Source organism: Alternaria conjuncta (genome assembly GCF_024043145.1).
Source record: "Alternaria conjuncta strain BMP 0040 chromosome Unknown scaffold_8, whole genome shotgun sequence".
Lineage (NCBI taxonomy): Eukaryota > Fungi > Ascomycota > Dothideomycetes > Pleosporales > Pleosporaceae > Alternaria > Alternaria conjuncta.
This window is the reverse complement of record NW_026250097.1, coordinates 1,264,549-1,287,665: the sequence shown is the minus strand read 5'-3', so window position 1 is coordinate 1,287,665 and position 23,117 is coordinate 1,264,549. Positions and strand designations below refer to the sequence as shown.

The following is a 23,117-nucleotide window of genomic DNA, read 5'->3' as shown; positions in this document are numbered from 1 at the left end:
GACGCAACCATGGACAATTGAGCCACTGCCACTAGGGATTTCGATTGCGATTGCACAGTGAGCGAATCGATGTTTTGAGCCACTTGTGATTAGGGGAAGTAAGTATGCCGATCTTCAGGATTATGGCGTTGTTGGCGTTGAAGGCTTGGAGACCGGCGGCCATGTGGCTAACGGAGGCGATCCCCCGGGACTAGTTTATTGTCCGACCCGTCTGACGCGGCTCCTGCCAGACGCGCAGTCATCCTCACTGCACTCGATTGCAATTGATGGCCGAGAAATAACTGACACCATTCCAAGCCGTTATCATGAACGCGTGTTTTAGAACTACTTGTGAGCTCCACTGCTGCAGGTCCGTTGTCAGGCAATCGCGGCAGCTTCGCGCTTGCGTGCGTACATGACTCTCAGACTTTGCACTACCGGCAGCTACGCCGGCACCAACAGGCAGAACCTGGGCGGCAAGCCTCACGACTCGAGTAACGATGTGCCTGAGACTAGTCCCAACGACATATTCGAGCGCACGTGGGCACAGTCGATATTCCAGGGACTGCCTCACGAGTGCAGAATTCGCATTATCATTGCTGATCGCTTCTTGCGATAGGTCCAATATATAGAATATGCATGTGAGATAAGCCGTACCACGCAACATCTGCATACATGGACACTCAGGAATTGCCTGGATAGGTTGCGATGCCGTGATTACTTGAATACCATGTCGTCGCCCCCGGTTATCTCAGCTGTCAACAATCTTTCCAGCCAAGATCAGCGGTCACACTCTGGGCAAAGAACATTAGCCTACATCCTGCCAAGCTCAGGTTATTGGACGACGCCTCCTATATCGAGTCAGTCCGTAAGATGACCATTATGACTATCGCCTTGTTTCTCGTCTCAGTGCGCAACGGTCCGTCATCCGCAGACCAGCCGCAAGCCCCAGGGGAAAGGTACAGTGAGTAACGGCCGTCAATGGCAAAAAGAAACTTTCTGACAGACATGTAGATCTGCAGCCGTTCGACGGGAGACGATCAATTGCCAAAGATTGGTACCCTCGGTGAAACACTGAGTCGTCGTTTTACACCGACGAACGATTCAAAATGGCTTCCATCGCTATGTGGCTCGCAGTTTTGGCTGCAACGTCAACCACGGCATCACCCGTCCTTTCGGCTAAGGCTGGAACCAACACCCTCAACGTAGATGTAGACCTCCAAGGCGTCACTTCAGCAGTCAGGTCCCTCTTTCTCCCCGGCTCGCTCGACGCTACAACACCAACGAACTCTTCGAGATGCAAAGTCTACCCCGATGACCCTCAATGGCCTTCCGATGAGGCCTGGTCCCAGCTCAGCAAACTCACTGGCGACCGCGTCATCAGTGCACCTACTCCGTTGGCAGCAGTGTGCTACCCTGGCGAAGATTACAACGCTGCAAAATGCTCCGAATACACTGTGGCAGCATGGCAGAAGTCGTATATCCATATGATCGACCCTATTGAGATGATGTCTCCAGTCGCTCAAGGCCTGACCTGTGCCCCACCGGTTCTCTACGACTCGCATGGCTGCACTCGTGGAGGCTTCCCCATGTATGTTGTCAACGCGACTGAACCCAAGCACGTCCAGCTCGCCGTCAACTTTGCTCGTAATTCGGGTGTCAGACTCGTCGTCAAGAACACCGGCCACGACTTCCTCGGCAAGAGTGGTGGCAAGGATGCTCTCAGCATCTGGACGCACAACATGAAGGACATCGAGTACATCGAAGAGTATGTCGATGAGAAGCTCAACTACACTGGCCCTGCATTCAAGAGCGGTGTTGGCGTGCAAGCTTTCGAGATCTACAAGGCTGCCGCTGAGAAGGGCAGAATCGTCGTTGGTGGCGAAGGCGAGACGGTCGGAGTCATGGGTGGATACATTCAAGGAGGTGGTCACTCTCCATTGACCGGATTGTACGGCACTGGAGCTGACAGCGTGCTCTCCATGGAGGTCGTTAGGGCTGATGGCGAGTATGTTGTCGCAAACTCTACCTCCAACACCGATCTCTTCTGGGCCCTGCGTGGTGGTGGTGGCAGCACCTTTGGCGTCGTCACCTCCGTGACCGTCAAGGCCCACCCCGACCTCGAGGTCACAGCCTCCCGCTTTGGTTTCAACTCCAAGGACACAGGCAACGAGACGTTCTGGGCTGCAATCCGCTCATACGTCGACCTGTGGATTGACAACGCCGATGCCGGTACATACACATACTGGACTTTGATCCCCTCCAACGGCACCTTTGCGTTCGCCTTCTCGCCCTTCTTTGCGCCCGGCAAGAATGTCGAGGAAGCCACCGCCCTCCTACAGCCCTGGTTCAACAAGCTCGATGACTTGGGTGTCAAGTATGACCCCAACATCACCCACTTCGACAACTACTACGATGCGTGGCGTTCATCCTTCCCTCTCGAGGCCGTTCAGAAGCCCAATGTAGCAACCGCATCGCGCCTCTTCCCTCGCGCCAACTTTGAGACAGCTGAGAAGCGTCAAGAAGTATACGAGAACATCCGCCGATCGAGCGAGAAGAACCGCGTGCAAGTTCACTTCAACATGCAGGCCAAGGACCCATACAACACCGACAATGCTGTCAACACTCATTGGCGCCCGCTAGTCTCCTTCAGCATGCAATCTGTGCGCTGGCCCATCAACAGCACCGCCGAGGAGATCCTGAGGATCCGCAAGGAGTTCCAGGCAGGCGATATGCAGGCCTGGAGAGACATTAGCCCTGGTGCTGGATCCTACCTTGCTGAGGCTGATCGTCTCGAGCCTGACTTCGGTAATGCGTTCTTCGGTGACAACTACCCTAAGTTGTTGGAATTGAAGAAGAAGCTTGACCCTCAGGATGTGTTCTTTGCGACTACCGGAGTCGGTAGTGAGAGGTGGAAGGTAGAGAGCGTAGACGGCCTGCCGAACGAGAACGGCAAGCTGTGCCGTGTGTAAACGCTGGACTTTCTTTTCTCTGTATATTCTTTACTTCTCAAATTGGCCGATCTCGTTTGTAGCTTTGATAGATAGACGTCACTACACGAGTAAATCACTAAGTCTATCAAGTATTGCTCCCTCGTTTGTTGACCATGAACCCTTTTGCGCACATCTCGACGAAATTTGATAGCGACAATGTCGCCACTAAACTCTCGCATCATCCAGTGCGGGCCGGCCTTCAATCGTATCAAACACGGGCCCAACGAACTGCCTCTTCCCTCTGACAAACCACCACACAGCACTCAACACCAGAACACCTCCCAGAACGACCGGTGCGTAGTTCATGTTCTGAGCCGTGACAGGTTGATATGGCGGAAAAAGAAGGAAGATAGACACGTAGATAGTGTAAATGATAGAAACAAGGTTGACACCCACACCGAGTCTTCCAAGTCTAAAGGGACCGTATGGTAGTGATCTCGGACGAGCGATCCGCTGGTAACATATGAGCAATATCGGCATCAAGTATGAGATGTACAGGCCGACTGTGCCTAATGATACGATGGCGTTAAAAGCGGTAGTAGAGCCGATGTTTAAGAGGCCGATCAAAATGAGAAAGACGCTGGTGACCGCTATCGCTGGTAGAGGTACATGATGTTTGCTGTCAACTCGGGATAGCGTTTTCGAGCAAGGTAGTCCAGCGTCCTGGGCGAAAGACCACAGCATTCGAGATGCTGTCAGAAGAAGAGGTACTGTTGCCAATGCCGCTATGGCTATGAGGGCGCAGGTCATGGCTGACGCCGCAGCCTTGCTGCGACTGATCTGGTAGAAGATCTCGATGATGGGGTATCCGGTTGTCGTTTCCATCGCTTCGGTGATGTCGCCCATACAAAACAGGACGACGAGCAGGAACCCGAATCCTAGTGCGCCGTTGATGATGATTGATGCCAACATGGCTCGCGGAACGTTGCGTTCGGGGTCTTTGATCTCTTCGGTGAGATGGGTCGCGCTGTCGTATCCTGGTCGAATTGTCAGTTTTGTACATTGTTGGAAATGGACGCGACAAACCCGCAAGCACGTATGTGCTACTCAGCAAACCAATGCTGAAAGCTACGCCGTCACTACTCCATCCCGACTCGTTGATATAAGTAGTGAAGACGAATTCCGCGGAATTTTTGCTGGGCGATATAACGCAGATGACAATGATCAGCACGATCCAGAATCCGACGTGCAGCGCGAATGTCGCATGCAAAATTAGAGGCATGATTCTGATAGCGAAAACATTAACAAGTGCTGCAAGCCCAAGGAAGGCACAATATATCAACGTTCCGTGCCACCTCTCATACGAGTAGCTCGGGTAGTTGAGTACGACGAGACCTTGAATCATCGTTGCGCCGAGGAACGGTGCAGCCGCAGTGAAGGTCTGCCAGGCGAATATGCAGATCCATCCCGAGGCATATCCCCATGCTGCTCTGAATTTCTTGGGAGCAAGTTGGACGACGAAGTAGTACTGGCCTCCAGCCGATGGGTACCTGGCGAAAAGTGGTGGTCAGATGAGTTCGCAATCCACAGAGGAGCTCTCGACTCACATGGAGGCCAATTCTGAAAGAGACAACGCTGTTGCCAATGTCCCTATGATCGCGACTGTGGTATCTGTATCAGAGGCCGATTCGAGCCAGCAGATTGGAAGACGAACGTAGGTATCCATACACCAGAGACACTGGGCCTCCAGATATGAGGCCGGTGGCCATTGTAGACCCAAGTGCTTCCCATGTTGCGATCAGAGATGTTGCCGTAGAAATAAGGGAGAAGACGTTGAAGTTTTGCTACTGCTTGGTAAGTAAGACGGTATCAACGGTCTCGACGTGACTTACTTCAAGCTTCTGGTCGGAGACCTGCGTCTGATCATGCTTCCCAGACATGGTCCGTTGCAAGTCCAGAGCCATCGCTTCGTTCTCTTTGCCGTCAACATCTTTTCGAGAACTCATGTTGGTTTTCTCGTTCATTCGCTCTGTACAGCGCAGTAGACGGTTAGTCCGATAGGAAGAAGAGAAAACGCTCAAGCCGCATGTTCAATAGAATCATGGTCGTTGATGCGGAACCAATCCGAACAACCTGGACTGGTGAAGCGACTGTAACCTAATCAGGAAGCAGTGGCATGCCTGTCAAGATATGCTTATCTCTGCGCCGCATCTTTCCATTAGCAGAGGGGCTCCATGTTGAACGTGTGTCAGTGATCCCAGGGCCTTTCTCTCACGTTCTGCTTATAGTGTCCTATCTCGTCCAATCATCGAGGCGGGTTATACGAATTAGAGGAACCGGTTCTGCGGGGAACGGCAAAGGAAGAGGGTTCTGCAGCCATCCCGACGCCGGTCGTAGATGTAGGCGGAATCATGCCGTGATAGTGTACCTGACTCCAAACCAGACATGTGTATCTGGTGCTTTGCGAGTCACGGTAGCCATGGTGCATGCCCGGGTGGTGCGAGACGAGTAGTCGATGAGCCGAAGTGCTGTGCCCAGATCCCTCGAAGCTTACTACGCTCGGTTTAGACGCGTCAACATGAGTCGTCAGGTCGAACGTATGCCGTTGAGTTCATAATTCTCGTGTTGAAAGCGGCGCCTCTGTTCGGTGTAACGTCGGGGAGGTTGGCAAGACGTGCTTGACGCGTCTTATCGGTATTGCGGGCAATGCGGACGCAATTCCGCGATAACGCTAGCGTGGTGGTGGCCCCCCAGCACCTGCAGTTCCGTGGACGCGTCAAATGATAACCACGAAGGCTCTTTCGGAAATATGTTGTGACTCTCATAGTAGGAATGATCTTGAGATAGAAAGACAATCTTCTAAGCTTTCAGAACACCGTGCCATCTCGCTTGCAAGCATAGTCTAACAAACTACCACCACCGCACCCCCCTCCCAGCAAAAGGCCCATCGCCCAGCATCTGCTCAACAAGCCAATCATCAATAATGACCGCCGCAACCTTCCTTAGCTCTTTCATATGCCTCTTGCACAGATATACACCGCGATTTTGTGCATCTGGCCTCCATCTGATAGTATTACGGCAGTCCCGGACGGCGCATGGTTTCTGGAGATAGCAGCAGGAAGTGAAGGAGGAGGAGATGGACGATAGAGAGGGGCGTGGGATTTTGGGCATTTTTCTTTGTGGTGTGTTGGGGAGGACGGTACGATAGGATGTTGTTGTGTAGGTGAGATGCGGTGATAGAGGCTGGTGTGGTTCAGGTGTGCTCAAAAGTTCAGATGAATACGCAATAGTCCGGCAGGACGACTACTATACCTCCGCTAACAATGCGTTGGCTCATGATGCGATGTTGTCTTTGACAAACCCTCATCTGGGTCCAATCCAAGGACGTCCCGTATCCACGTATCCCCCAGCAGCAAACACACGCCTCCTGAACCATCTCGCCTTCGTTGCATTCCATTCAGCGATAGGAGTCGCATCTTTCCAATGGGCCCCCCACGCATCGATATCTAGATCCTCGTTTGACCAGCCTTCACGTCCAATGCGGTCTTCATTGCCAATGATTCCTGACCTCTGTCGTCCACTCCTGCTAACGTAATCTTTTGAAACTCGCACATTCTCGCGCCTCTACTGCGAGATGCCCAACTCCTTGTAGAAAGCTTCGGTTTGGGGCTTGCGACCAAGGAACTCCTCAAGAATGTCCATCTCCTCCTTGGAACCACCACGCTCGAGAACCGTGTGCCGGTAGCGACGGCCTTCGGTGGGGTTCATGGGATCCTTCTTGAAGACAGTGTAGAACATGTCTGTGGAGTAGACCTGAGATGAGAGGTAGCCGTAGTAGCTGTGATGGTTAGCATGTGATGTTTGGTAAAGTGATCGAACGTGACTTACCCAGCGTCATAACCACCGATCAAGTGGCCAAACGTAGCCTGTCCGTTACCCCAGTGCCAGTCACCCTTCTTGTCACCCTCCAACGACTCAGGTCCCTTCAGCTGACTGATCTCGTGCCTCAAAGAGTTGTACTTCTCAGTAATATCCATCTTCTCAAGCTCCTCATGGCTGGCTGGCTCGTGAACAGCCATGTCAAAGGTGCCGAAATGCAACTGTCTCAAGTTGAATAGGGCGTCGTTGACATGCTTGGTTGAGATCAACTTTGCAACGAGTGACTGGGGGATCTGCTCCGCTGGCTTTTTGTCGGCGCCCGAAGACTCTAGATATGCCTTCTCGTAGTCGGCAGAGATGTGAGAGTAGTGGTGTGATAGAGAGCGTAGTTGCGACGGTGTCCAGCACCAGTTCTCCAGCATCTGAGATGGTGCCTCAACAAAGTCACGAACAGTGTTGGTGCCGTGGAAGCGAGAGTAGGTTGTCCGCGATACCAAGTCGTGAATACCGTGTCCAAGCTCGTGGAAGAGGGTGACGACTTCATCGTGCTTCAGTAGCGAGGGCTTCTTCTTTGTTGGCTTCGAGAAGTTGCAGACTAGTGCCGTTGCGGGGTATCGTCGCTTGCCGTTCTCGTCTATGTATCCAGGCTGGAGGTTGAAGTTGGCGGCATGTCTACCAACAAGTCAGTATTCATTTCATATGCAGGTTGTATAGCGGCGTTACTTACCCGTACTTGCCGTCCCGAGGGAACAGATCGAGGTAGAGATAGCCGACAAAGCCCTCGCCCTCGCCCTTGTCATCCCAAACGCTAAAGATCTGCACCTCCTCATGCCAGACAATATCGGAACCCTTGCCGCCATCAGCAAGGGCAGCCCTGTCTTCCTCGCCAACGATCTCAACGAAGACCAGACCAAAAAGCTCTTCAAAGATCTTCAACATGCCTTGGATAGTCGTCTGCAGAGGGAAGTATTCGGCAATGACTTGGTGGTCCAACTGATAGTCCTTCTCCAGTAACAGGCGATCGTAGTACCGGTTGTCCCAGAGGTAGTAGTCCTTGGTCAGCGGGCCGGTAAGTCCATTTTCCTTCACATCTTGCTCTTTCAATGCCATCAGCTTCTCAATCTCTTTCTTGCCGCCTGGTGCAAGCCGAGTGCGAAGGTCACCGAGGAAGTCGTCGACTGTCTTGGTAGTTTTTGCCATCTTATCTTCTATCCGGAATTGCGCGTGGTTGTCGTAGCCGAGAAGGCGGGCGGCTTCGTCACGAAGGAGGATGGCCTCCCTAAACAGAGGTACGTTGTCGTTGCACTTGTTCTCATTCTCAACGAAGACCTTCATGCGCGTCTCCGGGTTCGTCGCGTACTTGAGCGTCGGGAAGAGGTCGGGGTACTTGAAGGTCAGGAACAGCTTGCCGTCGAATTCACCCTCTCCCTTCTTGAGTCCTGAGAGGACATCTTCTGGCACGCCGTGTAGCTCCTCGGGTGTAAACCACAATCCTCCGCTTTCCTCGTTAAGGTTCTTCTGGAAAGCAATGCTGATCTGACTCAGACGCTGCTTGATCTCCTTGAAACGATCCCTCTTGGGGCCCGCGGGAAGATTCAGACCATTTCTAATGAACGACTTGTGGTCCTTCTCGAGCAGCCGTCGGGACTCCGGGTCTAGGTCCTCGCCCTTCTTCAGTACCGCATCGATGAGGTTGAAGACGTCCTCGCGCATAGACGACTCAATACCAAAGTCGTCGAGCATCTGCTCAACCTCGCTGGACGCATCGCGGAGCTCCTTGCTTGTCGACACGGCGTTGTAGAAGCCGAGTATATGCGATTCGATGGCCATCTTGTTGTCATCGCGGGCGATGGGAAGGAGTACGTTTGCGAAATTGGCGCTCTCGGGCTTCACGTCGCGGACAATAGCATCCTGAACACCTCGTGACCTGTCGATCTGGGGCAAGCGTTAGCATTTGGTCGATGCACCCCTCCGGCGGGGTCGGCAGCAGCAATTGCGAGCGGAAGCTCTGGAATCACGGAGCCACACATACCAGTCGCTTTGCGTCATTCACCAAGCTCTCCTTGGTAGCCGTGAACTTGGGCGGCAACTGCGGCGGTGTCTTGTATTGCGATGGAGCCATGGTGGAATTGGTGAGTGGCCTAAACGGTTGTGTGTAGAGGGGATGCCGTAGAGGCGAGGGTTTGACGTATTGCAGTATAGATGGTACGCGGCCGCCGAGTCGGATTGAAGCCAGGATGGCGGATGTTGCGATGAAGAGAGCGACAGCGGCGAGGAATAGCTTGGTAAGGCGTGAGGAAGCCACGGTGCAGGTGGGTAAACAAGCGCCTGCTACTTAAGCCGAGATGTGGGGGAGATCCACAGGTGCGATTGGTGTGCTGCGATAAACAACGGCCTTGTAGCTGCGAGCACGACGGTGAAAGCGGTCGAGTATAACGCGGGCGTCTACGTGACCTCTCCATCGCTCTCTGGCAAGCCGCATGAGATCGCCGCTGACGCCCAGGTGGATAGCTCCGCCCGGTGTTAGCCTCAAATGGCAAGGCGGCATCGTTAAACCCATGTCATCCTGCACCCCTCATGCAACACCCGATGTTAGACATGGCCGCAGTCGGCCGTGACGAATGTCTTTCTGCAGCTGCCAATGTGCATACAGAACGCGACATCTGTGTTCATGAGACCAGCGCAGTCTGTGCAGTTCACAAGTGACACAGCTATTACGAGTTGCTTACATTCTTGAGGGAGAAAAACATGAACTTTATTAAAGGCAGATTATCATTATCGTTACAAATACAAGAAGGCACCCCTGAGCTCCTCAGACCGTCATGTGCGGATGCTGTTGTGGCTCTAGCAATGTCTCGCCCCTACTAGCTGAGCTCAGACTTTCCGGTATGGTGATAAAGGGCCCCCAAGCAGACCCTCTAGTACGCACTGTCTCTTCGTGTATTGTGATGAAGCAATTGTCCTGCTCACTGGCTCTCTTGACGTCCTGGAGCGGCCATTCGCCCATATCGAGTGCTTTGTGCTGGCTAAAGGCATCGATCTGAACAGGCCGCGATGGCACTCTGTTGACCTTCACTGGCGTTGCGCTTCGTTCTTCCTTTTGAGTACTGCGAAACAAGAGACGCAGGAATGGTATAGATGCAGAGATTATGCCGCTGTTGGTCTCAACCTGACCCCACAGGAGTAGGTCGTTTCCAAAGCGGGCAGAGTTGGAGGGCGACTCAGCCCATAGCATCATGACCCACATGCGTACGGACGATGCAGTTATAGCCATGATGCCAACTGAGAAGATGCCGATGAGTGCTAGACGTTTGGTCATAGCTATGCGAAGACTGAGAAGTGTCGGAAGGGGAAGCATGAGGATGATGATGTCGGTTATCAGGTTGGATGCCGAGGAGAACACCCATAGCTTGATGGGGTCGAAGCATTTGACTGGCTTTCGGTGGGCGTTTGGGTTGCGATCGAACTGAGCGAAGTAGTTGGTTGTCGACCAAGCGTCTGATGGGTTCTCGCATTGGAAGGTAGATGCCATGCTTGCAGCAAACGTGTACATGCAGACGAAAGCGATCGTAGCATAAACGAGCTTGCGGAACGTGCGGTTTGCGGCGATGGCGCGGTAGAAGAAGAGGATACTGAGCTTGACGAAGCCCAGCCCGATGGTGTAGGTCAAGCGGTAGACCCACCATGATATGAGATTGCCACGGACTTGCGGCTCGATCAGGGGCCGCTTCTCCTGGATGGATGTTAGACGTTGTTGTTGGCTGAACTTTGGTCTTTCTCACTGGATTGAATAGATAGCTTGGACGAGTATGGGCGCTGGTCTCATCTTGATAGAAGTTCACCACGAAGTTGCCCCATGTAACTACCTGAATCTCATTAGCTTTATCGTCGAGGAGACAAGGCTCAGACTTACAAGAGCCACAAACATGAGGTGATCGCTAGCACTGACAGTTCCCATCAAAAACCATCTGCAATAGTATCTGTTCGAGGACGTCAGCCTGTTGCCATATCACATCAACGCCAATTAGTCCTACCGCAACGCTACGATGACGGTCGACATCGTCGTGAGTATCGCCCCAACAATCACCACCACATATCCCGGCCGGAAGTACATGTTGAATGGCTGCGCGTGAAGCACAACAAGGAGAGTATCTAGGCTCGATTGAACGATCCGACGTGTGCAACAATGCGCCCGGACAGCAAGAGAAGAAAACAGATGTATGAACAAACATGAACATGAACAAAGTGAGTCGGGCCTGAGCGTTCGGTTATGAGGACGGATACAAAATGCAAACCTGAGGATTCCCCAGATTCTGCACAAGCGGGAGGGAGTGTCCCATAGGCCGTGTGGCGCTCCTTACGCGTGTGAACAAGCATTACTATCCCAGCTGTGGCGATCATGCGAGAGAAGCGACCGGATGGCTCGACGCGAAGTGAACCATAGTACATGTCTGGAGAATGCGATTGGTCTATGGCATCGAGAAAGTTCGCAGCTAGCGAATGATGCAAGGCTTAGAAACCGTTGTATAACATCGGGCAGCCATATGATCGGCCCGTAGCCTTGAAGAATCCACAGGAATCCACAATGGCATGCTATGAAGGAACAATATGGGGCTGCGTCGTGATCTTGGCGCATGTGGTACGATCAAGATAGAGACGCTATCTCTATGCTGGGCTACGGAAGTCATGCGCGCTAAGTCCAAAACAGGTACTAACCGTGAAAGGAGAAGAGACAGCGGCCATGTGGCTAGATTCGGGTAGCTAAAGGCTTGCATGATGTGATGGGCTCGGCAGCAGAGCTTCCATCAGACCCACTTTTAGCCGGGTGGGCGTTGTGACGTGAGTGTCAGAGACCCTGAGGCTGAAACGCTTGTTGCACGCGTTACTCAACAACGAGGGCCTGAGGCGATAGACGAACGACGATGTCGCATTCGGACGCTGTTACGTAGTCTACGAATCGAAATGCTCGGGCATCGTGCTGGTTAGGAGAGCTCGAAGGGATCGTGCATATTGAGCCTAGACCGCACTTAAAAGATTGCCGATCAAATACTGTAACGACGCACCCTGGATTGTGGGTACTTGAAGGGAAGATAGGAAACATGAAGTTGCAATGAAGTCGGCAGTCTCCTGGTAAGCCGGGATGAGGATGGAAAACGACGTTGCAAGGCAAGATAGAATGCTGTACCTGATTGAGGCGGTACAGAAGGCCGGCCTCGAAACAAGGGATCGTAGGAAACGTCAAACCCCGGTAGAAGAGGTGTAGAGCCCACCGCTGCAACACAGTTAGTAGCACTTTCCTGTGATCACAGTCTGATGTTCGTGGGAGTTGCAGCGGGGGGTGCTCTCAAACATCTGCGGGGTGACGACTGCCGAGCGCTACACGAAGGTCGGCATCTGAAGGCCGCTTACACCGATGCGCAAGTTGAGTTTGGAGGTGGCTGGCGGCGCCAATGAGTCGTTGTTGAGGAAGAAAGCAGCCGTAAGACAAGCCAAGGATTCGGACACACCCTGAGTGAGAATGACTCACCGCTGCGCGCTATGATTGGACCATCGGGTGGCTTTAGGTGGGGCTGTGAACATCATCCGGGGACCACACTTTGGACTAAGGCACCGCAGCTGCAAGCCTCAGGCTTGCGTTCAGCGAAAAGGGCGTACGGGGTTTGGGCGACGGAATGTCCGGTTAGGTTCCCAAAGCGAGTACGATTTGGCAGATAATGGTGTTGTTGATGTAGGACATCGTCGAGGGTGTTGCTCACTTCGACTCATTGTGAGGTTGATGGACGTCTTCAAGGGCTCAATTTGTGTAGATATAGGCTCTTGCTCATTATGAGCCAGAGTGATTGTCGCGGAAGATGAATGCAAACATCAGTATAAACTGAGGACAGTACAACATAGAGTCATATGCAGAACAGATATTGAATTCATCGTTTGACGAGATTGACAGTGAGTGTACACCACCAGAACCCTACAACCTCTGAGATTAAACCCTATTTTGCCGATCTGAATATCGCCCTGAACAGGCGTACCATGATCCGACCCATTGTCCGACATCGTCTGAAAGGAGGCCTCTCTAGATGATGAAACAGGAAAGATTAGACCACCACATGCTGACAGACCGATGCAGGGTTACTTCTGAGAACGGAGCAGGGCACGAAGCGTCTCGACCTCTCCCTCCAACCTGGCGTTGCGGACTTTAAGGTCGTCCCGCTCGGCTTTGACTTCCTTGAGTTCGGCCTCGAGGGTACTCATTTGATCGACGCGCTTTTGGCGGTAGCGACGGGCAGCAAGGGTGTTTGCCTTTCGCTTCTCAACTCGGCAGGAGGGTTCTGAGTCCTTGGGGCTGTTCTTTGTAGATGACAATTTGGACGACGAGATTTGCTCAGAAGGTGATGAGCTCTGATCCTTGTGACTTGTCGAGGAAGAACCAGACTGAGAGTAATCTACGTAGATTAGTTACTGGAGAATTGAGAAGCGTGGCGTGGTCTTTACCTCTGGTCATCAGCGCAGATGTGTTCATAGTGTTGATATTGCCCATGCCAGGCGGCATGGTAAGCATGTTCATGTTGTCTTCCGCGATCGAAAGTGAAGTAGGCCCGCCAGGAAGCAGTTGCGTGCCATCGCCAAGATATTGTGAGTCAGAATGGGGGAAGAGGTCCCAGTCTGGAGTGGTGTGGAAAGAAGGGTCCGGTGCAAGTAAGCCACCTGTCAAGGCGGCGGACGACGAAGTAGAAGAAAGAAGTGAAGGGGTATCGAACAGAGCACTGTTATTATCGGCGGTCGAGTAGGAGAGTGCGAACTCCCAATTAATTGACTGACTTCCAGGGTGGTTTGGCGACGAGACGGAGTTGCTGTGGCTGCCAGTACAGGCGGGCGAGTTCGCTTGGAACGAATCGCATGGAGAAGATTGAATACTGCATTTCGGGATGTTAAAGGGCGGGTCCTGGTACCCGCTGGTGAAATCGAAGAAATCGTCAAGTGAAATTGGAAACTATCTGAAGGCGCCCAGCACTGGGTGATGAGCGCGAAGTTTGGTGACGAGAGGAAGAGGAGCGCGGGGTGGCTTCTCTTTATACGGGAGGGCGGTGCCTAGGTGGGTTTGATTAGGGCTGATGGCTGATGGCATGCGCTAGCGGCCTACCCCGGTCGCAGTTTCCTGCAACTTTGAATGTAACCCGGCTGCGCCCACCAGCATCGGCAAGCACAGCCCACACCGACGACATGGCTACGATACACTCCTCACGATTACTACGGCCCAATCTCGCACTCGTGCAGCAGGACACGGTGCTGTCTTTCCTGGTGCCGTCGGTCCAATGCGCGCGCTTCTCCACATCACCCGCCCGATGGAAAAGAGACAACAACAGGGACAGAGGCAATTCCGCCGTCAGAGCTACCGGTCTGCGTCCTAGACAAACATTGTCGGTCAAGGAGAAAGATTTCGCAAAGCAGCGGTTGCCCAAGCCCGTCAAGATCGAGCAGGAAGTGACTGGCACACCCGACCACGGCCTGTGGGATTTCTTCAAGGACCAGCAGCTCCTACAGACACCAGTAGAAGAGCAGAAACATGGTAGGCTGCCATTGGTTCCGTGACGGGAAGCGGGTAACTGACAGAGGAACAGGAAGGTCGTGGACTGTTGGCGAGCTGCGCAGTCGAGACTGGGACACCCTGCACCAGCTGTGGTGGGTATGCGTGAAGGAGCGGAATCGTCTTGCGACCGAAAAGCTTGAGCGAAAGCGTCTGGACGCGGGCTACGGCGACTTCGAAAATGAGGAGCGAGACAAAACGGTGCAGGAGACGATGAAGGCGATTCTCGACACATTGGCCGAGCGACACCAGGCATACCAGGAAGCCTACGTGCTAGCGCAGAGCGATCCAGATATCGACTTGTCGAGGACAGACGGTCCACAGTACACTCAAACACCATATGTACGTACAACTTCTCAGGATGGCTATCCACATGCTGACCAATTTGTAGGAACCCGTAGAAGCAGACGAGACGCCGTACGAGACTCCGGCCGAGCAAACCATCGAAGAGCCCTCGAAAGACAAAGTACTTCCAGAACCCGAAGTGCAACCGAAGGAGAAGGTGAATCACGCATAATGAGGATCATGGGCGCAGGTGGCATATGCGCCTGGGTAGCTACCCGGCGAGGAATGTACCTGTTGAAACTTTTGCAACGGTACGGAAATCGTACAAATGTGACTACGATCATAAACGCATCATATATGGGATGGCGAACGGGGAGCACTGCTAGTGCAGTGAGGATGCTGTATAGATTAGGGTGGCCAGGGCGGCCTCTGTAGCATATCGCGTGTATCACAATCAGTCATGAAATCAATGAAGTGCACTAGTCAAGCGTATGCTAACCGCGACGAGTTATGAAAGTAATGCGAGCATAAACAGCCCTGGAGGTCGACCAGATTGGCGAGGCGCTTCCCAGAGAGAGCTACAACCCCACATCCATCACACCGCCTAGGGCTAACACCGCCTGTCCACGCGCCTTCTTAGCGGACACCCTCTACCGCAATCCTCAACTTTCTTATTCTGCACCCGACATCTGACAGCCATGGACGAGATTGCCCCCGAATACGACGTAGTGGTCCTGGGAACAGGTGGGTTGCCCTTACCCCACCTACGTAACGCTGCCGTCGCGGAAGCTAACTATCTCCAGGTCTCACGGAATGTGTACTTTCAGGGTAACACACGGACGCGTGCCAGCTTCCGAGTCCATACTGACATGCTTGCAGAGTCCTTAGTGTCAAGGGCAAGAAGGTGCTCCACATCGACCGCAACGACCACTATGGCGGGTATGTTATCTGAACAGGTACCCTGAGGGGCGAGAGCTAACAGGAAGCAGTGAGGCAGCATCGCTGAACATTGAAGCTGTAAGTTTTCGACAAGCCTGGCAGTCCAACACATGCTAACCCGGTGACTAGCTCTTCAAGCGGTACGGCCAGACCGAGGGCGAGCCATGGAAGAAGTACGGTCGCGTCAACGACTGGAACATCGACCTCGTCCCTAAGCTGCTCATGTCCAACGGTGAACTCACCAACATTCTCGTCTCCACCGACGTCACCAAATACCTCGAGTTCAAGCAGATCGCCGGCAGCTACGTACAACAGGGCAACGGCGCCAAGGCAACCGTCGCAAAGGTCCCCTCAGATGCCGGCGAGGCGCTGCGATCGCCTCTCATGGGTCTCTTCGAGAAGCGTCGGGCGAGGAACTTCCTCGAGTGGGTTGGCGCTTACAACGCGGATGACCCAGCGTCACACAAGGGTACGGATGCTCAAGTAAAAAGGAATAGAGAATGGTGACTGACATCTGACGCAGGCATCGATATCCAGAACTGCACCATGAAGGACGTATACGACAAGTTCGGCCTTGAGGCTACCACTCGCGATTTCATCGGCCACTCCATGGCCTTGTACCCCACCGACGACTACATCACACAGAAGGGGCAAGCAAATGAGGCCGTCCAGCGCATCAGGCTCTACGTCAACTCCATGGCACGCTACGGAAAATCGCCTTACATCTACCCGCTCTACGGTTTGGGAGAGCTTCCTCAGGGTTTCGCTCGTCTCTCCGCTATTTACGGTGGTACCTACATGCTGAACACCGACGTCGACGAGTTCCTCTACGAAGGCGACAAGGTTGTGGGTATCAAGGCCACCATGAAGGAGAAGGACGACGCTGGCGAGGGCATGAAGTTTGAGACCAAGGCAGGAAAGATCCTCGCCGACCCCTCATACTTCCCTGGCAAGGCGCGTGTTACTGGACATTTGCTCAAGGCCATTTGCATTCTGAACCACCCCATCCCCAACACAGCCGATGCCGACTCACTGCAACTGATCATTCCTCAGTCTCAGGTCGGACGCAAGCACGGTACGTATACACCCGTGTGCCCACAGAACCCTTGCTGACAGTTTCCACTAGACATCTACATCGCTGTCGTCTCGTCTGCACACAACGTCTGCCCCAAGGGCTACTACATCGCCATTGTCTCCACCATCGCTGAGGGCGACAGCAACCACCACCTTGAGCTCCAGCCCGGTCTTGACCGTCTCGGAAAGATCGAGGAGAAGTTCATGGGCCCAGCTATCCCACTCTACGAGCCAATTGAGAGCGGTGCCAAGGACAACATCTTCATGTCGAAGAGCTACGACGCCACCAGCCACTTTGAGACAACGACTGGTATGTTTCCGATGTCTGAAATGGTGCACGAAATACTGACATATGACAGATGACATCAAGGACATTTACCAGCGGGCCGAGGGCCACGAGCTGGTTGTCGAGGGTCTGAGAGAGGGCGCGAACTTCAATGTTGAGGAATAGACGGGCTCCACGAGGGGACGGATGATACAAGCATCAACGGTCTTTTAGGTATATCGTTTGGTAATCGGTAAAGACTTGGCTTCTACAATGACTTGCATTCTCAACATGTGTGAACGCGTGATGCTGCGGAGCTCGAGCTCGGTATTTCCTATTTGGGCGATGAGATCGGTCCCTTCCAACTCGACCACCACGTGCGTCTCGACGAACGTGTCAGTCCAGTCCAGATCAAGGTGGATAACAAGTCAAAGCTGCATCCATTTGTAGCGTATTGAGTCGTGATGTTGTACCTGTGCCTATGACGACGGTAGATCTTGGCAGGGATACCTCCATGGCTCCGCAACCATCTGAGTACTGCAACGCGTCCACAAAACGTGTCCTCGAAGCGCATTGCTGTTCCCACACTCCTTTACCATGGCGCAATTCGGTCGCTACAGGTTCCTGCTGGTAGCAGTGGTGTTCCATCTGGTGTACATTTATACAATCTTCAGCATACATTTCACAAGTCCAATTGTCCATGGCATGCGCGAGCACCGCGTGGAGACGCAGGAAGCTCCCGCGAAACGTTTAGTGCTTTTTGTTGGTGAGTCGCGTCAAATGGGCCTCCATTCAGCACTGACAGTATTACAGGCGACGGCCTCCGCGCAGACAAGGCTTTTCAATCGTTTCCCAACCCTGACCCCAATCCTCCGACCCCTCTCGCAGACAACACCAGCGACCCGCGACCTCTCGCCCCGTACCTTCGCTCTCGCGTCCTAGAACATGGCACCTTTGGCGTCTCCCATACACGCGTCCCCACCGAATCGCGCCCTGGACATGTTGCGCTCATCGCAGGTTTATACGAGGATGTCTCCGCGGTCACGACCGGGTGGAAGCTGAACCCAGTCAACTTTGACAGCGTCTTCAATCGAAGCCGGCATACATGGAGCTGGGGCAGTCCCGACATTCTTCCCATGTTTGAGGCGGGCGCTGTACCTGGGAGAGTCGACGCATACTGCTATGGTGCTGAAGAAGAGGATTCCTCCAAAGACGCCTGGGTGTTGGACGAATGGGTATTCGAGCGCGTCAAGAAGCTCTTCGCGGACGCCAAAACGAACGCGACACTGGACGCAGAATTGAGGCAGGAGAAAAACGTCTTCTTCCTCCACTTGCTTGGAATCGACACTACAGGCCATGCGCATCGTCCATACTCGTGGCAATACTTGCACAACATTCAGATCGTGGACCGTGGAGTTCAGGAGATTACGGAGCTGATTGAAGAGTTCTACAACGATGGCAAGACGTCCTTTGTGTTCACGGCGGATCACGGCATGAGCGACTGGGGAAGCCATGGAGACGGACATCCAGACAATACGCGCACACCCTTGATTGCATGGGGTGCTGGTGTTGCAGCACCATTGAAGAACGTATCAGGCGTTGCTAAAGGCCACACCGAGTTTTCTTCGGACTGGAACTTGGACGAGGTCGAACGACACGACGTTGACCAAGCCGACGTCGCGGCATTGATGGCGTACCTGGTCGGTCTGGACTTTCCCACCAACTCCGTCGGAGTCTTGCCGCTCTCTTACCTTGACAAAGACCCCAAAGCCAAGGCAGAAGCTCTTCTTGCCAACGCTAAGGAAATACTGGAAATGTATCACGTCAAAGAGGATATCAAGAAGTCGACACAACTCCACTACAAGCCGTTCGCTGGCCTTGGTGACGACGCACATTCTGTCGAACATCGCATTGCGGAAATACAAGCTTTCATCGACAAGGGCAACGATGTCGAAGCTATCCGTGAGACTTACGAGCTCATCGACCTTGGTCTCGAAGGATTGCGGTACTTGCAGACGTACGATTGGCTCTTCCTACGGACGCTGGTGACTGCCGGCTATGTCGGATGGATTGTGTTCGCCATTACGACTGTCATTGACTTGCATGTGCTCACCGAACATGTGCCAGCACAAAGAACGGCGGCCAGTATGGTGGTGTTCTCTTCTGTGTTTGTTGCACTCTGTGGAGTATTTTTCAAACAGGAATCACCGATCGTCTACTACGCATACGCCGTTTTCCCTGTCTTGTTTTGGGAGGAAGTCTTTGCGCAGAGGCTGTCGCTCGTCAAGGGCGGCAAGGTTCTGTTTGGTCATCTGAACTCAGGCGCCGATATTGCGAAACTTGTTCTTGCGACTCTAGGCTTTTTTGGTCTCCTCGAGGCTTTGGTACGTAGGCCATGCACAGAAAGCCACGATGGTACTAACTTAGAGATAGGTCCAAAGCTACTTCGTCAGGGAAATTTACACCGTATGCTACCTGGTTGCAACACTATGGCCAGCAGTCTATGGACAAGAGTTTGTGAAGAAGAACATGGCGACAGTCGCCACTTGGGTCCTGTCTTGCGTGGGCATGAGCGCTTTCACACTACTACCAGCCAACAAGGCAGAGGACACTCGCCTGATGTAAGTGCGTCGCCCAGAGGAATTGATCTGGGACTAACAACCTGCAGTCTTCTTGGAGGTGCGTTGATGTTTGTCATCGGCGCGCTTTACCTGCTCTTTGAGAAGAGCATTCTCGAAGACGGTAAATCCGAAGCCGAACTCGCCAAGCACGAGCTCAACAACAACTCTCGTATCATACTGGGCGTCCAGCTCGGTCTCGTAGTACTGTCCATGATTGTGACGAAAAGCAGCAGCGGATACCTCCAAGCGCGCGTAGGCATACCATTTGGTGTTCTGACAGTGACACGAGCAACGCTGTTGGCCTCACTTGTCGTCCCTCAACTGCATGGTCTATACCCCAACACCCACTACGTCCACCGCCTCGTAGTCATCTTCCTGCAGTTTGCGCCGACATTTATCATTCTCTCCATCTCGTACGAAGGGCTATTTTACTTCGCCTTCTGCATGTGTCTGTTCAGCTGGATGCGCCTCGAGCACCAGGTGTACCTGCATAACACGGCCAACCCATCGACTGCAGCCATTACATCGGATCCGGCCAAGCCTACCATGGACGCTGCGTCTGATCGCCTCGATTCGCTCCAAAAGGGGGAGTACAGAACATTGACACTAGCCGACGCCCGCATCGCCCTCTTCTTCATCTTCTTCATCCAGTCGGCCTTTTTCAGCGCATCCAACATCGCTTCGGTGTCGTCGTTTTCGCTCGACGCCGTCTACCGCCTGGTCCCCATTTTCGATCCCTTTTCTCAGGGCGCACTTCTCATGCTCAAGCTCATGGTGCCATTTGCGGCTCTCTCGGCCAATTTCGGTCTGCTCAACCGCCGTCTGGGTGTGGCGCCGTCAGCCCTCTTCATGGTGGTGATGGCAGTCAGTGATGTCATGACACTGAGCTTCTTCTACATGGTCAAGGACGAGGGCAGCTGGCTGGAGATTGGAACGACGATTAGTCACTTTGTTATTGCGAGCTTGTTGGGTGTGTTTGTTAGCGGACTCGAGATTTACAGCGAGTGGACTATTCGGGGGGTGGAGTTTGGCGGTAGCAAGAAGACGCAGGGGAATGGAACCGTCAACGGAAAGACTAGTGGGAAGGTAGAGTAGTTGGTGTGTAGTTGTAGTGCGTTTAAAATTAGTTTCGTATGCGAGCGTATGGTCACCTCATACAAGGGAAAAGCTCAACAAGTGCGCTGAAGTCGACATTACTATACAAACACCAGTTTGAGAATTGTCAAGGCAATGTAGTCTTATCAGTTCTGCAGAAGTAGCTGTCCAGTTTTCTTTTCGACAGGGTTTGATGTGCCAACCCTGTTGAGATAGGGGAAGCAATGGTCGAAAAGTATGGTTCACTACGGCAACGGTAGGATCGCTGGACGCGCTGTACCAAACACGCAGGAAACGCACGTTGACTGGAGCTAGGAAGATGCATGCTTCCGAGATGAGCTTAGGTTGCCGGGCAACATTGCGCTGTGCAAGTACCTGAAGCGGTCGTGATGCTCTGGAAGCGACGGCAGGCCGCGTGGGGAAGGCGAGGTCGCTTGAAGGAGCATCACCGTGCTGTCTCGTTATCAGGCGAGATGGGCGGACGGCAGGCTCGAAGCGGTCTCGAGAGGTGTGATGTGGCTGGGGACGGGCGGCTGGGAAGGCTCGGCTCCACAAACTAGCGGGGCCTGCGGATGCTGCGCTGGGCGGCATGCGAGGATGGTCCTACCCAACGCACGACTATACAAAGCCTACGCTCGTCAACAACATCCGTTCGGCGCATTATTACCTCCGCTACCGTCTGCGGCGCATTGTTTACGTCCATCGCTCCGCAAAAGACATATAGTCCGTCTTGTGCGACGCGCCGTGTGTGTGTGCAACGCAGCGCATCATCGATAGTCGTGTTATCGTGTCTTGGAACCAGGGGCCTGCCCCAACCACCGCCGCCAACAGCAGCCCGTCGTTCAACCTCGCACATTTCCTGCGAATCGAAAGCCTAAATCCCACACGCCCAACCATTCTTTATTCGTATCGTCAGGCGCAATCTCGCTTCCTCTGAACTGTCAGCTTATAACACCGCCGGCCTTCACCCTTCGCTGCAGACTCTTCTTTTCGCATAATGTTCTTCAAACGGTAAGTCGGACCTGCTACGCGCTGCATCTGGTGACGCGCACTAACTTTGCATAGTCGGTCCCGAGCCAATTCTTACGTCGACAACAGTGAGAACCCGCGCTCGCAGTCATTCGACGATTACACAGATAAGCGCCCCGAGTCGAGCCGTAAGGAGTCCCACCACAGCCAGCCCTTCTCGCCTACCGAGGAGCCGGACATGTATCCCCGCCAGCAGCAACCCCAAGAGCCGACGTACGCGCAGAGTGCTCCCCCAACCCACAACAACATGCCCATCCGCTCCCAGCAGGTGCCCCCGACCGGCAGCAGCGCCCCGATGGGGCTCGGCATGCCCGACCTCATCACCGCTGCCTTCAACCAGGCCGTCCAGCCCTACACGGAGAAGATCGAGCAGCTCGAGAGCCAGCTCGCCGACATGCAGAACTGGGTCGACCAGCTCGAGCAGCAGCGCGCCGAGGTGCACAACTGGATCGACAAGCGCGGACTGCGCCCAGGTAAGCCACCTGCACTGCTCGCTGCACCACTTTGTACTGACCTGCCCAGACGTTCCTGCCTCAATTGCTAAGATCATGGACACCACCACCGCCGATGCGGCGCCCACACTCAACGCCCAGCTCGACCGCAAGATCACCATCGTCAACTTCGACCTGCACCGCCTGCAAGACGACCTCAACGACTCCATCTCCTCGTCGCACTTTGCCTCGGCCATGCTGAAGTTCCTGCCCGACATCCAGCGCCTGACACTGCTCCCGTCCGGCCCGCGCTACGCCTTCGACCTCATCCTGAAGCTCGGCGGCAACCTCAACTCCCACGGCGGCATCGACAGTGCTGACGCCGGCGACATAGCAGCCCGCCGCGACTTCTACAACAGACTCGACGAGACCATGGTCGATGTCGTGCAGCGCCGCTTCGGCGAGGGCGAGGGCTGGGACGTCAAGCGCGAGATCAAGCGCATCGAGAAGACCGCCAGCTACCTCAAGACCTACGGCGTCGAGCCATACTTCCCCTCAACGCTTGAGATGATGAAGCGCGAGATGGAGTTCCAGCCGCACCCCAACGGCGGTGTTCCCAATGGCGGAACAGGAACCCCACCGCGGTACCATTAGATCTCTTGAGTGTGTGAGCTGAGGTGTGCTGACAGTCTGTAGCTCGGGAGAGTCGATCGAACAGAGGATAGAAGCGAGGCTGGCGAAACTAGCACAACTCACGCAAGCTATCAAGAAGTGTCGAAGTGCGCAGGACAGCTTGGGCCAATTGCATCAGTTCGTCGACCACACACCCGGGCGCTCTTCGGGGCCTCCCCCGCCGCTCCCTGCACGGCCTCCGCCTCAGCCGCCTACGAGAACTGCGCCACCTCCACCCGGATCTGTCTCGGATCTCTGTCTTGGTGGTGTTGGCGCCGCTCCGGCTGCTTGATGAACCCTTGTACTTAATACTTTTGACTGAACGAATTTCCT

General features: G+C 53.8%; 8 protein-coding genes across 8 annotated transcripts; 4 read left to right on the top strand and 4 right to left on the bottom strand.

Annotated features, from left to right (window-relative positions):
* Positions 1–1,088: 1,088 nt before the first annotated feature.
* On the top strand, positions 1,089–2,951 carry J4E85_006246 (uncharacterized protein; the record flags this gene model as incomplete). The annotated part of the gene is made up of 1 exon (XM_051470486.1): positions 1,089–2,951. The coding sequence occupies one exon, from the start codon at positions 1,089–1,091 to the stop codon at positions 2,949–2,951; it is 1,863 nt and encodes a 620-aa protein (XP_051325974.1).
* Positions 2,952–3,137: 186 nt separating this feature from the next.
* Positions 3,138–4,936, bottom strand: J4E85_006245 (uncharacterized protein; the record flags this gene model as incomplete). The annotated part of the gene is made up of 5 exons (XM_051470485.1): positions 3,138–3,949; positions 3,999–4,462; positions 4,520–4,574; positions 4,627–4,756; positions 4,805–4,936. The coding sequence occupies 5 exons, from the start codon at positions 4,934–4,936 to the stop codon at positions 3,138–3,140; spliced, it is 1,593 nt and encodes a 530-aa protein (XP_051325973.1).
* A 1,600-nt stretch (positions 4,937–6,536) lies between these two features.
* J4E85_006244 (uncharacterized protein) lies at positions 6,537–8,913 on the bottom strand (the record flags this gene model as incomplete). The annotated part of the gene is made up of 4 exons (XM_051470484.1): positions 6,537–6,750; positions 6,801–7,463; positions 7,519–8,726; positions 8,824–8,913. The coding sequence occupies 4 exons, from the start codon at positions 8,911–8,913 to the stop codon at positions 6,537–6,539; spliced, it is 2,175 nt and encodes a 724-aa protein (XP_051325972.1).
* A 690-nt stretch (positions 8,914–9,603) lies between these two features.
* On the bottom strand, positions 9,604–10,851 carry J4E85_006243 (uncharacterized protein; the record flags this gene model as incomplete). The annotated part of the gene is made up of 4 exons (XM_051470483.1): positions 9,604–10,524; positions 10,574–10,657; positions 10,705–10,771; positions 10,826–10,851. 4 exons carry the CDS (start codon positions 10,849–10,851, stop codon positions 9,604–9,606), a joined length of 1,098 nt encoding a protein of 365 aa, XP_051325971.1.
* Positions 10,852–12,917: 2,066 nt separating this feature from the next.
* Positions 12,918–13,353, bottom strand: J4E85_006242 (uncharacterized protein; the record flags this gene model as incomplete). Its single annotated transcript, XM_051470482.1, has 2 exons — positions 12,918–13,231; positions 13,281–13,353. 2 exons carry the CDS (start codon positions 13,351–13,353, stop codon positions 12,918–12,920), a joined length of 387 nt encoding a protein of 128 aa, XP_051325970.1.
* Positions 13,354–14,009: 656 nt separating this feature from the next.
* MRPL4 (54S ribosomal protein L4 mitochondrial) lies at positions 14,010–14,890 on the top strand (the record flags this gene model as incomplete). Its single annotated transcript, XM_051470481.1, has 3 exons — positions 14,010–14,355; positions 14,408–14,715; positions 14,765–14,890. The coding sequence occupies 3 exons, from the start codon at positions 14,010–14,012 to the stop codon at positions 14,888–14,890; spliced, it is 780 nt and encodes a 259-aa protein (XP_051325969.1).
* A 466-nt stretch (positions 14,891–15,356) lies between these two features.
* Positions 15,357–17,122, top strand: GDI1 (Rab GDP dissociation inhibitor alpha; the record flags this gene model as incomplete). The annotated part of the gene is made up of 8 exons (XM_051470480.1): positions 15,357–15,402; positions 15,462–15,486; positions 15,538–15,597; positions 15,648–15,675; positions 15,727–16,066; positions 16,121–16,672; positions 16,724–16,981; positions 17,031–17,122. 8 exons carry the CDS (start codon positions 15,357–15,359, stop codon positions 17,120–17,122), a joined length of 1,401 nt encoding a protein of 466 aa, XP_051325968.1.
* Positions 17,123–21,649: 4,527 nt separating this feature from the next.
* Positions 21,650–22,766, top strand: J4E85_006239 (uncharacterized protein; the record flags this gene model as incomplete). Its single annotated transcript, XM_051470479.1, has 3 exons — positions 21,650–21,663; positions 21,718–22,154; positions 22,204–22,766. The coding sequence occupies 3 exons, from the start codon at positions 21,650–21,652 to the stop codon at positions 22,764–22,766; spliced, it is 1,014 nt and encodes a 337-aa protein (XP_051325967.1).
* Between the last annotated feature and the right edge of the window lie 351 nt (positions 22,767–23,117).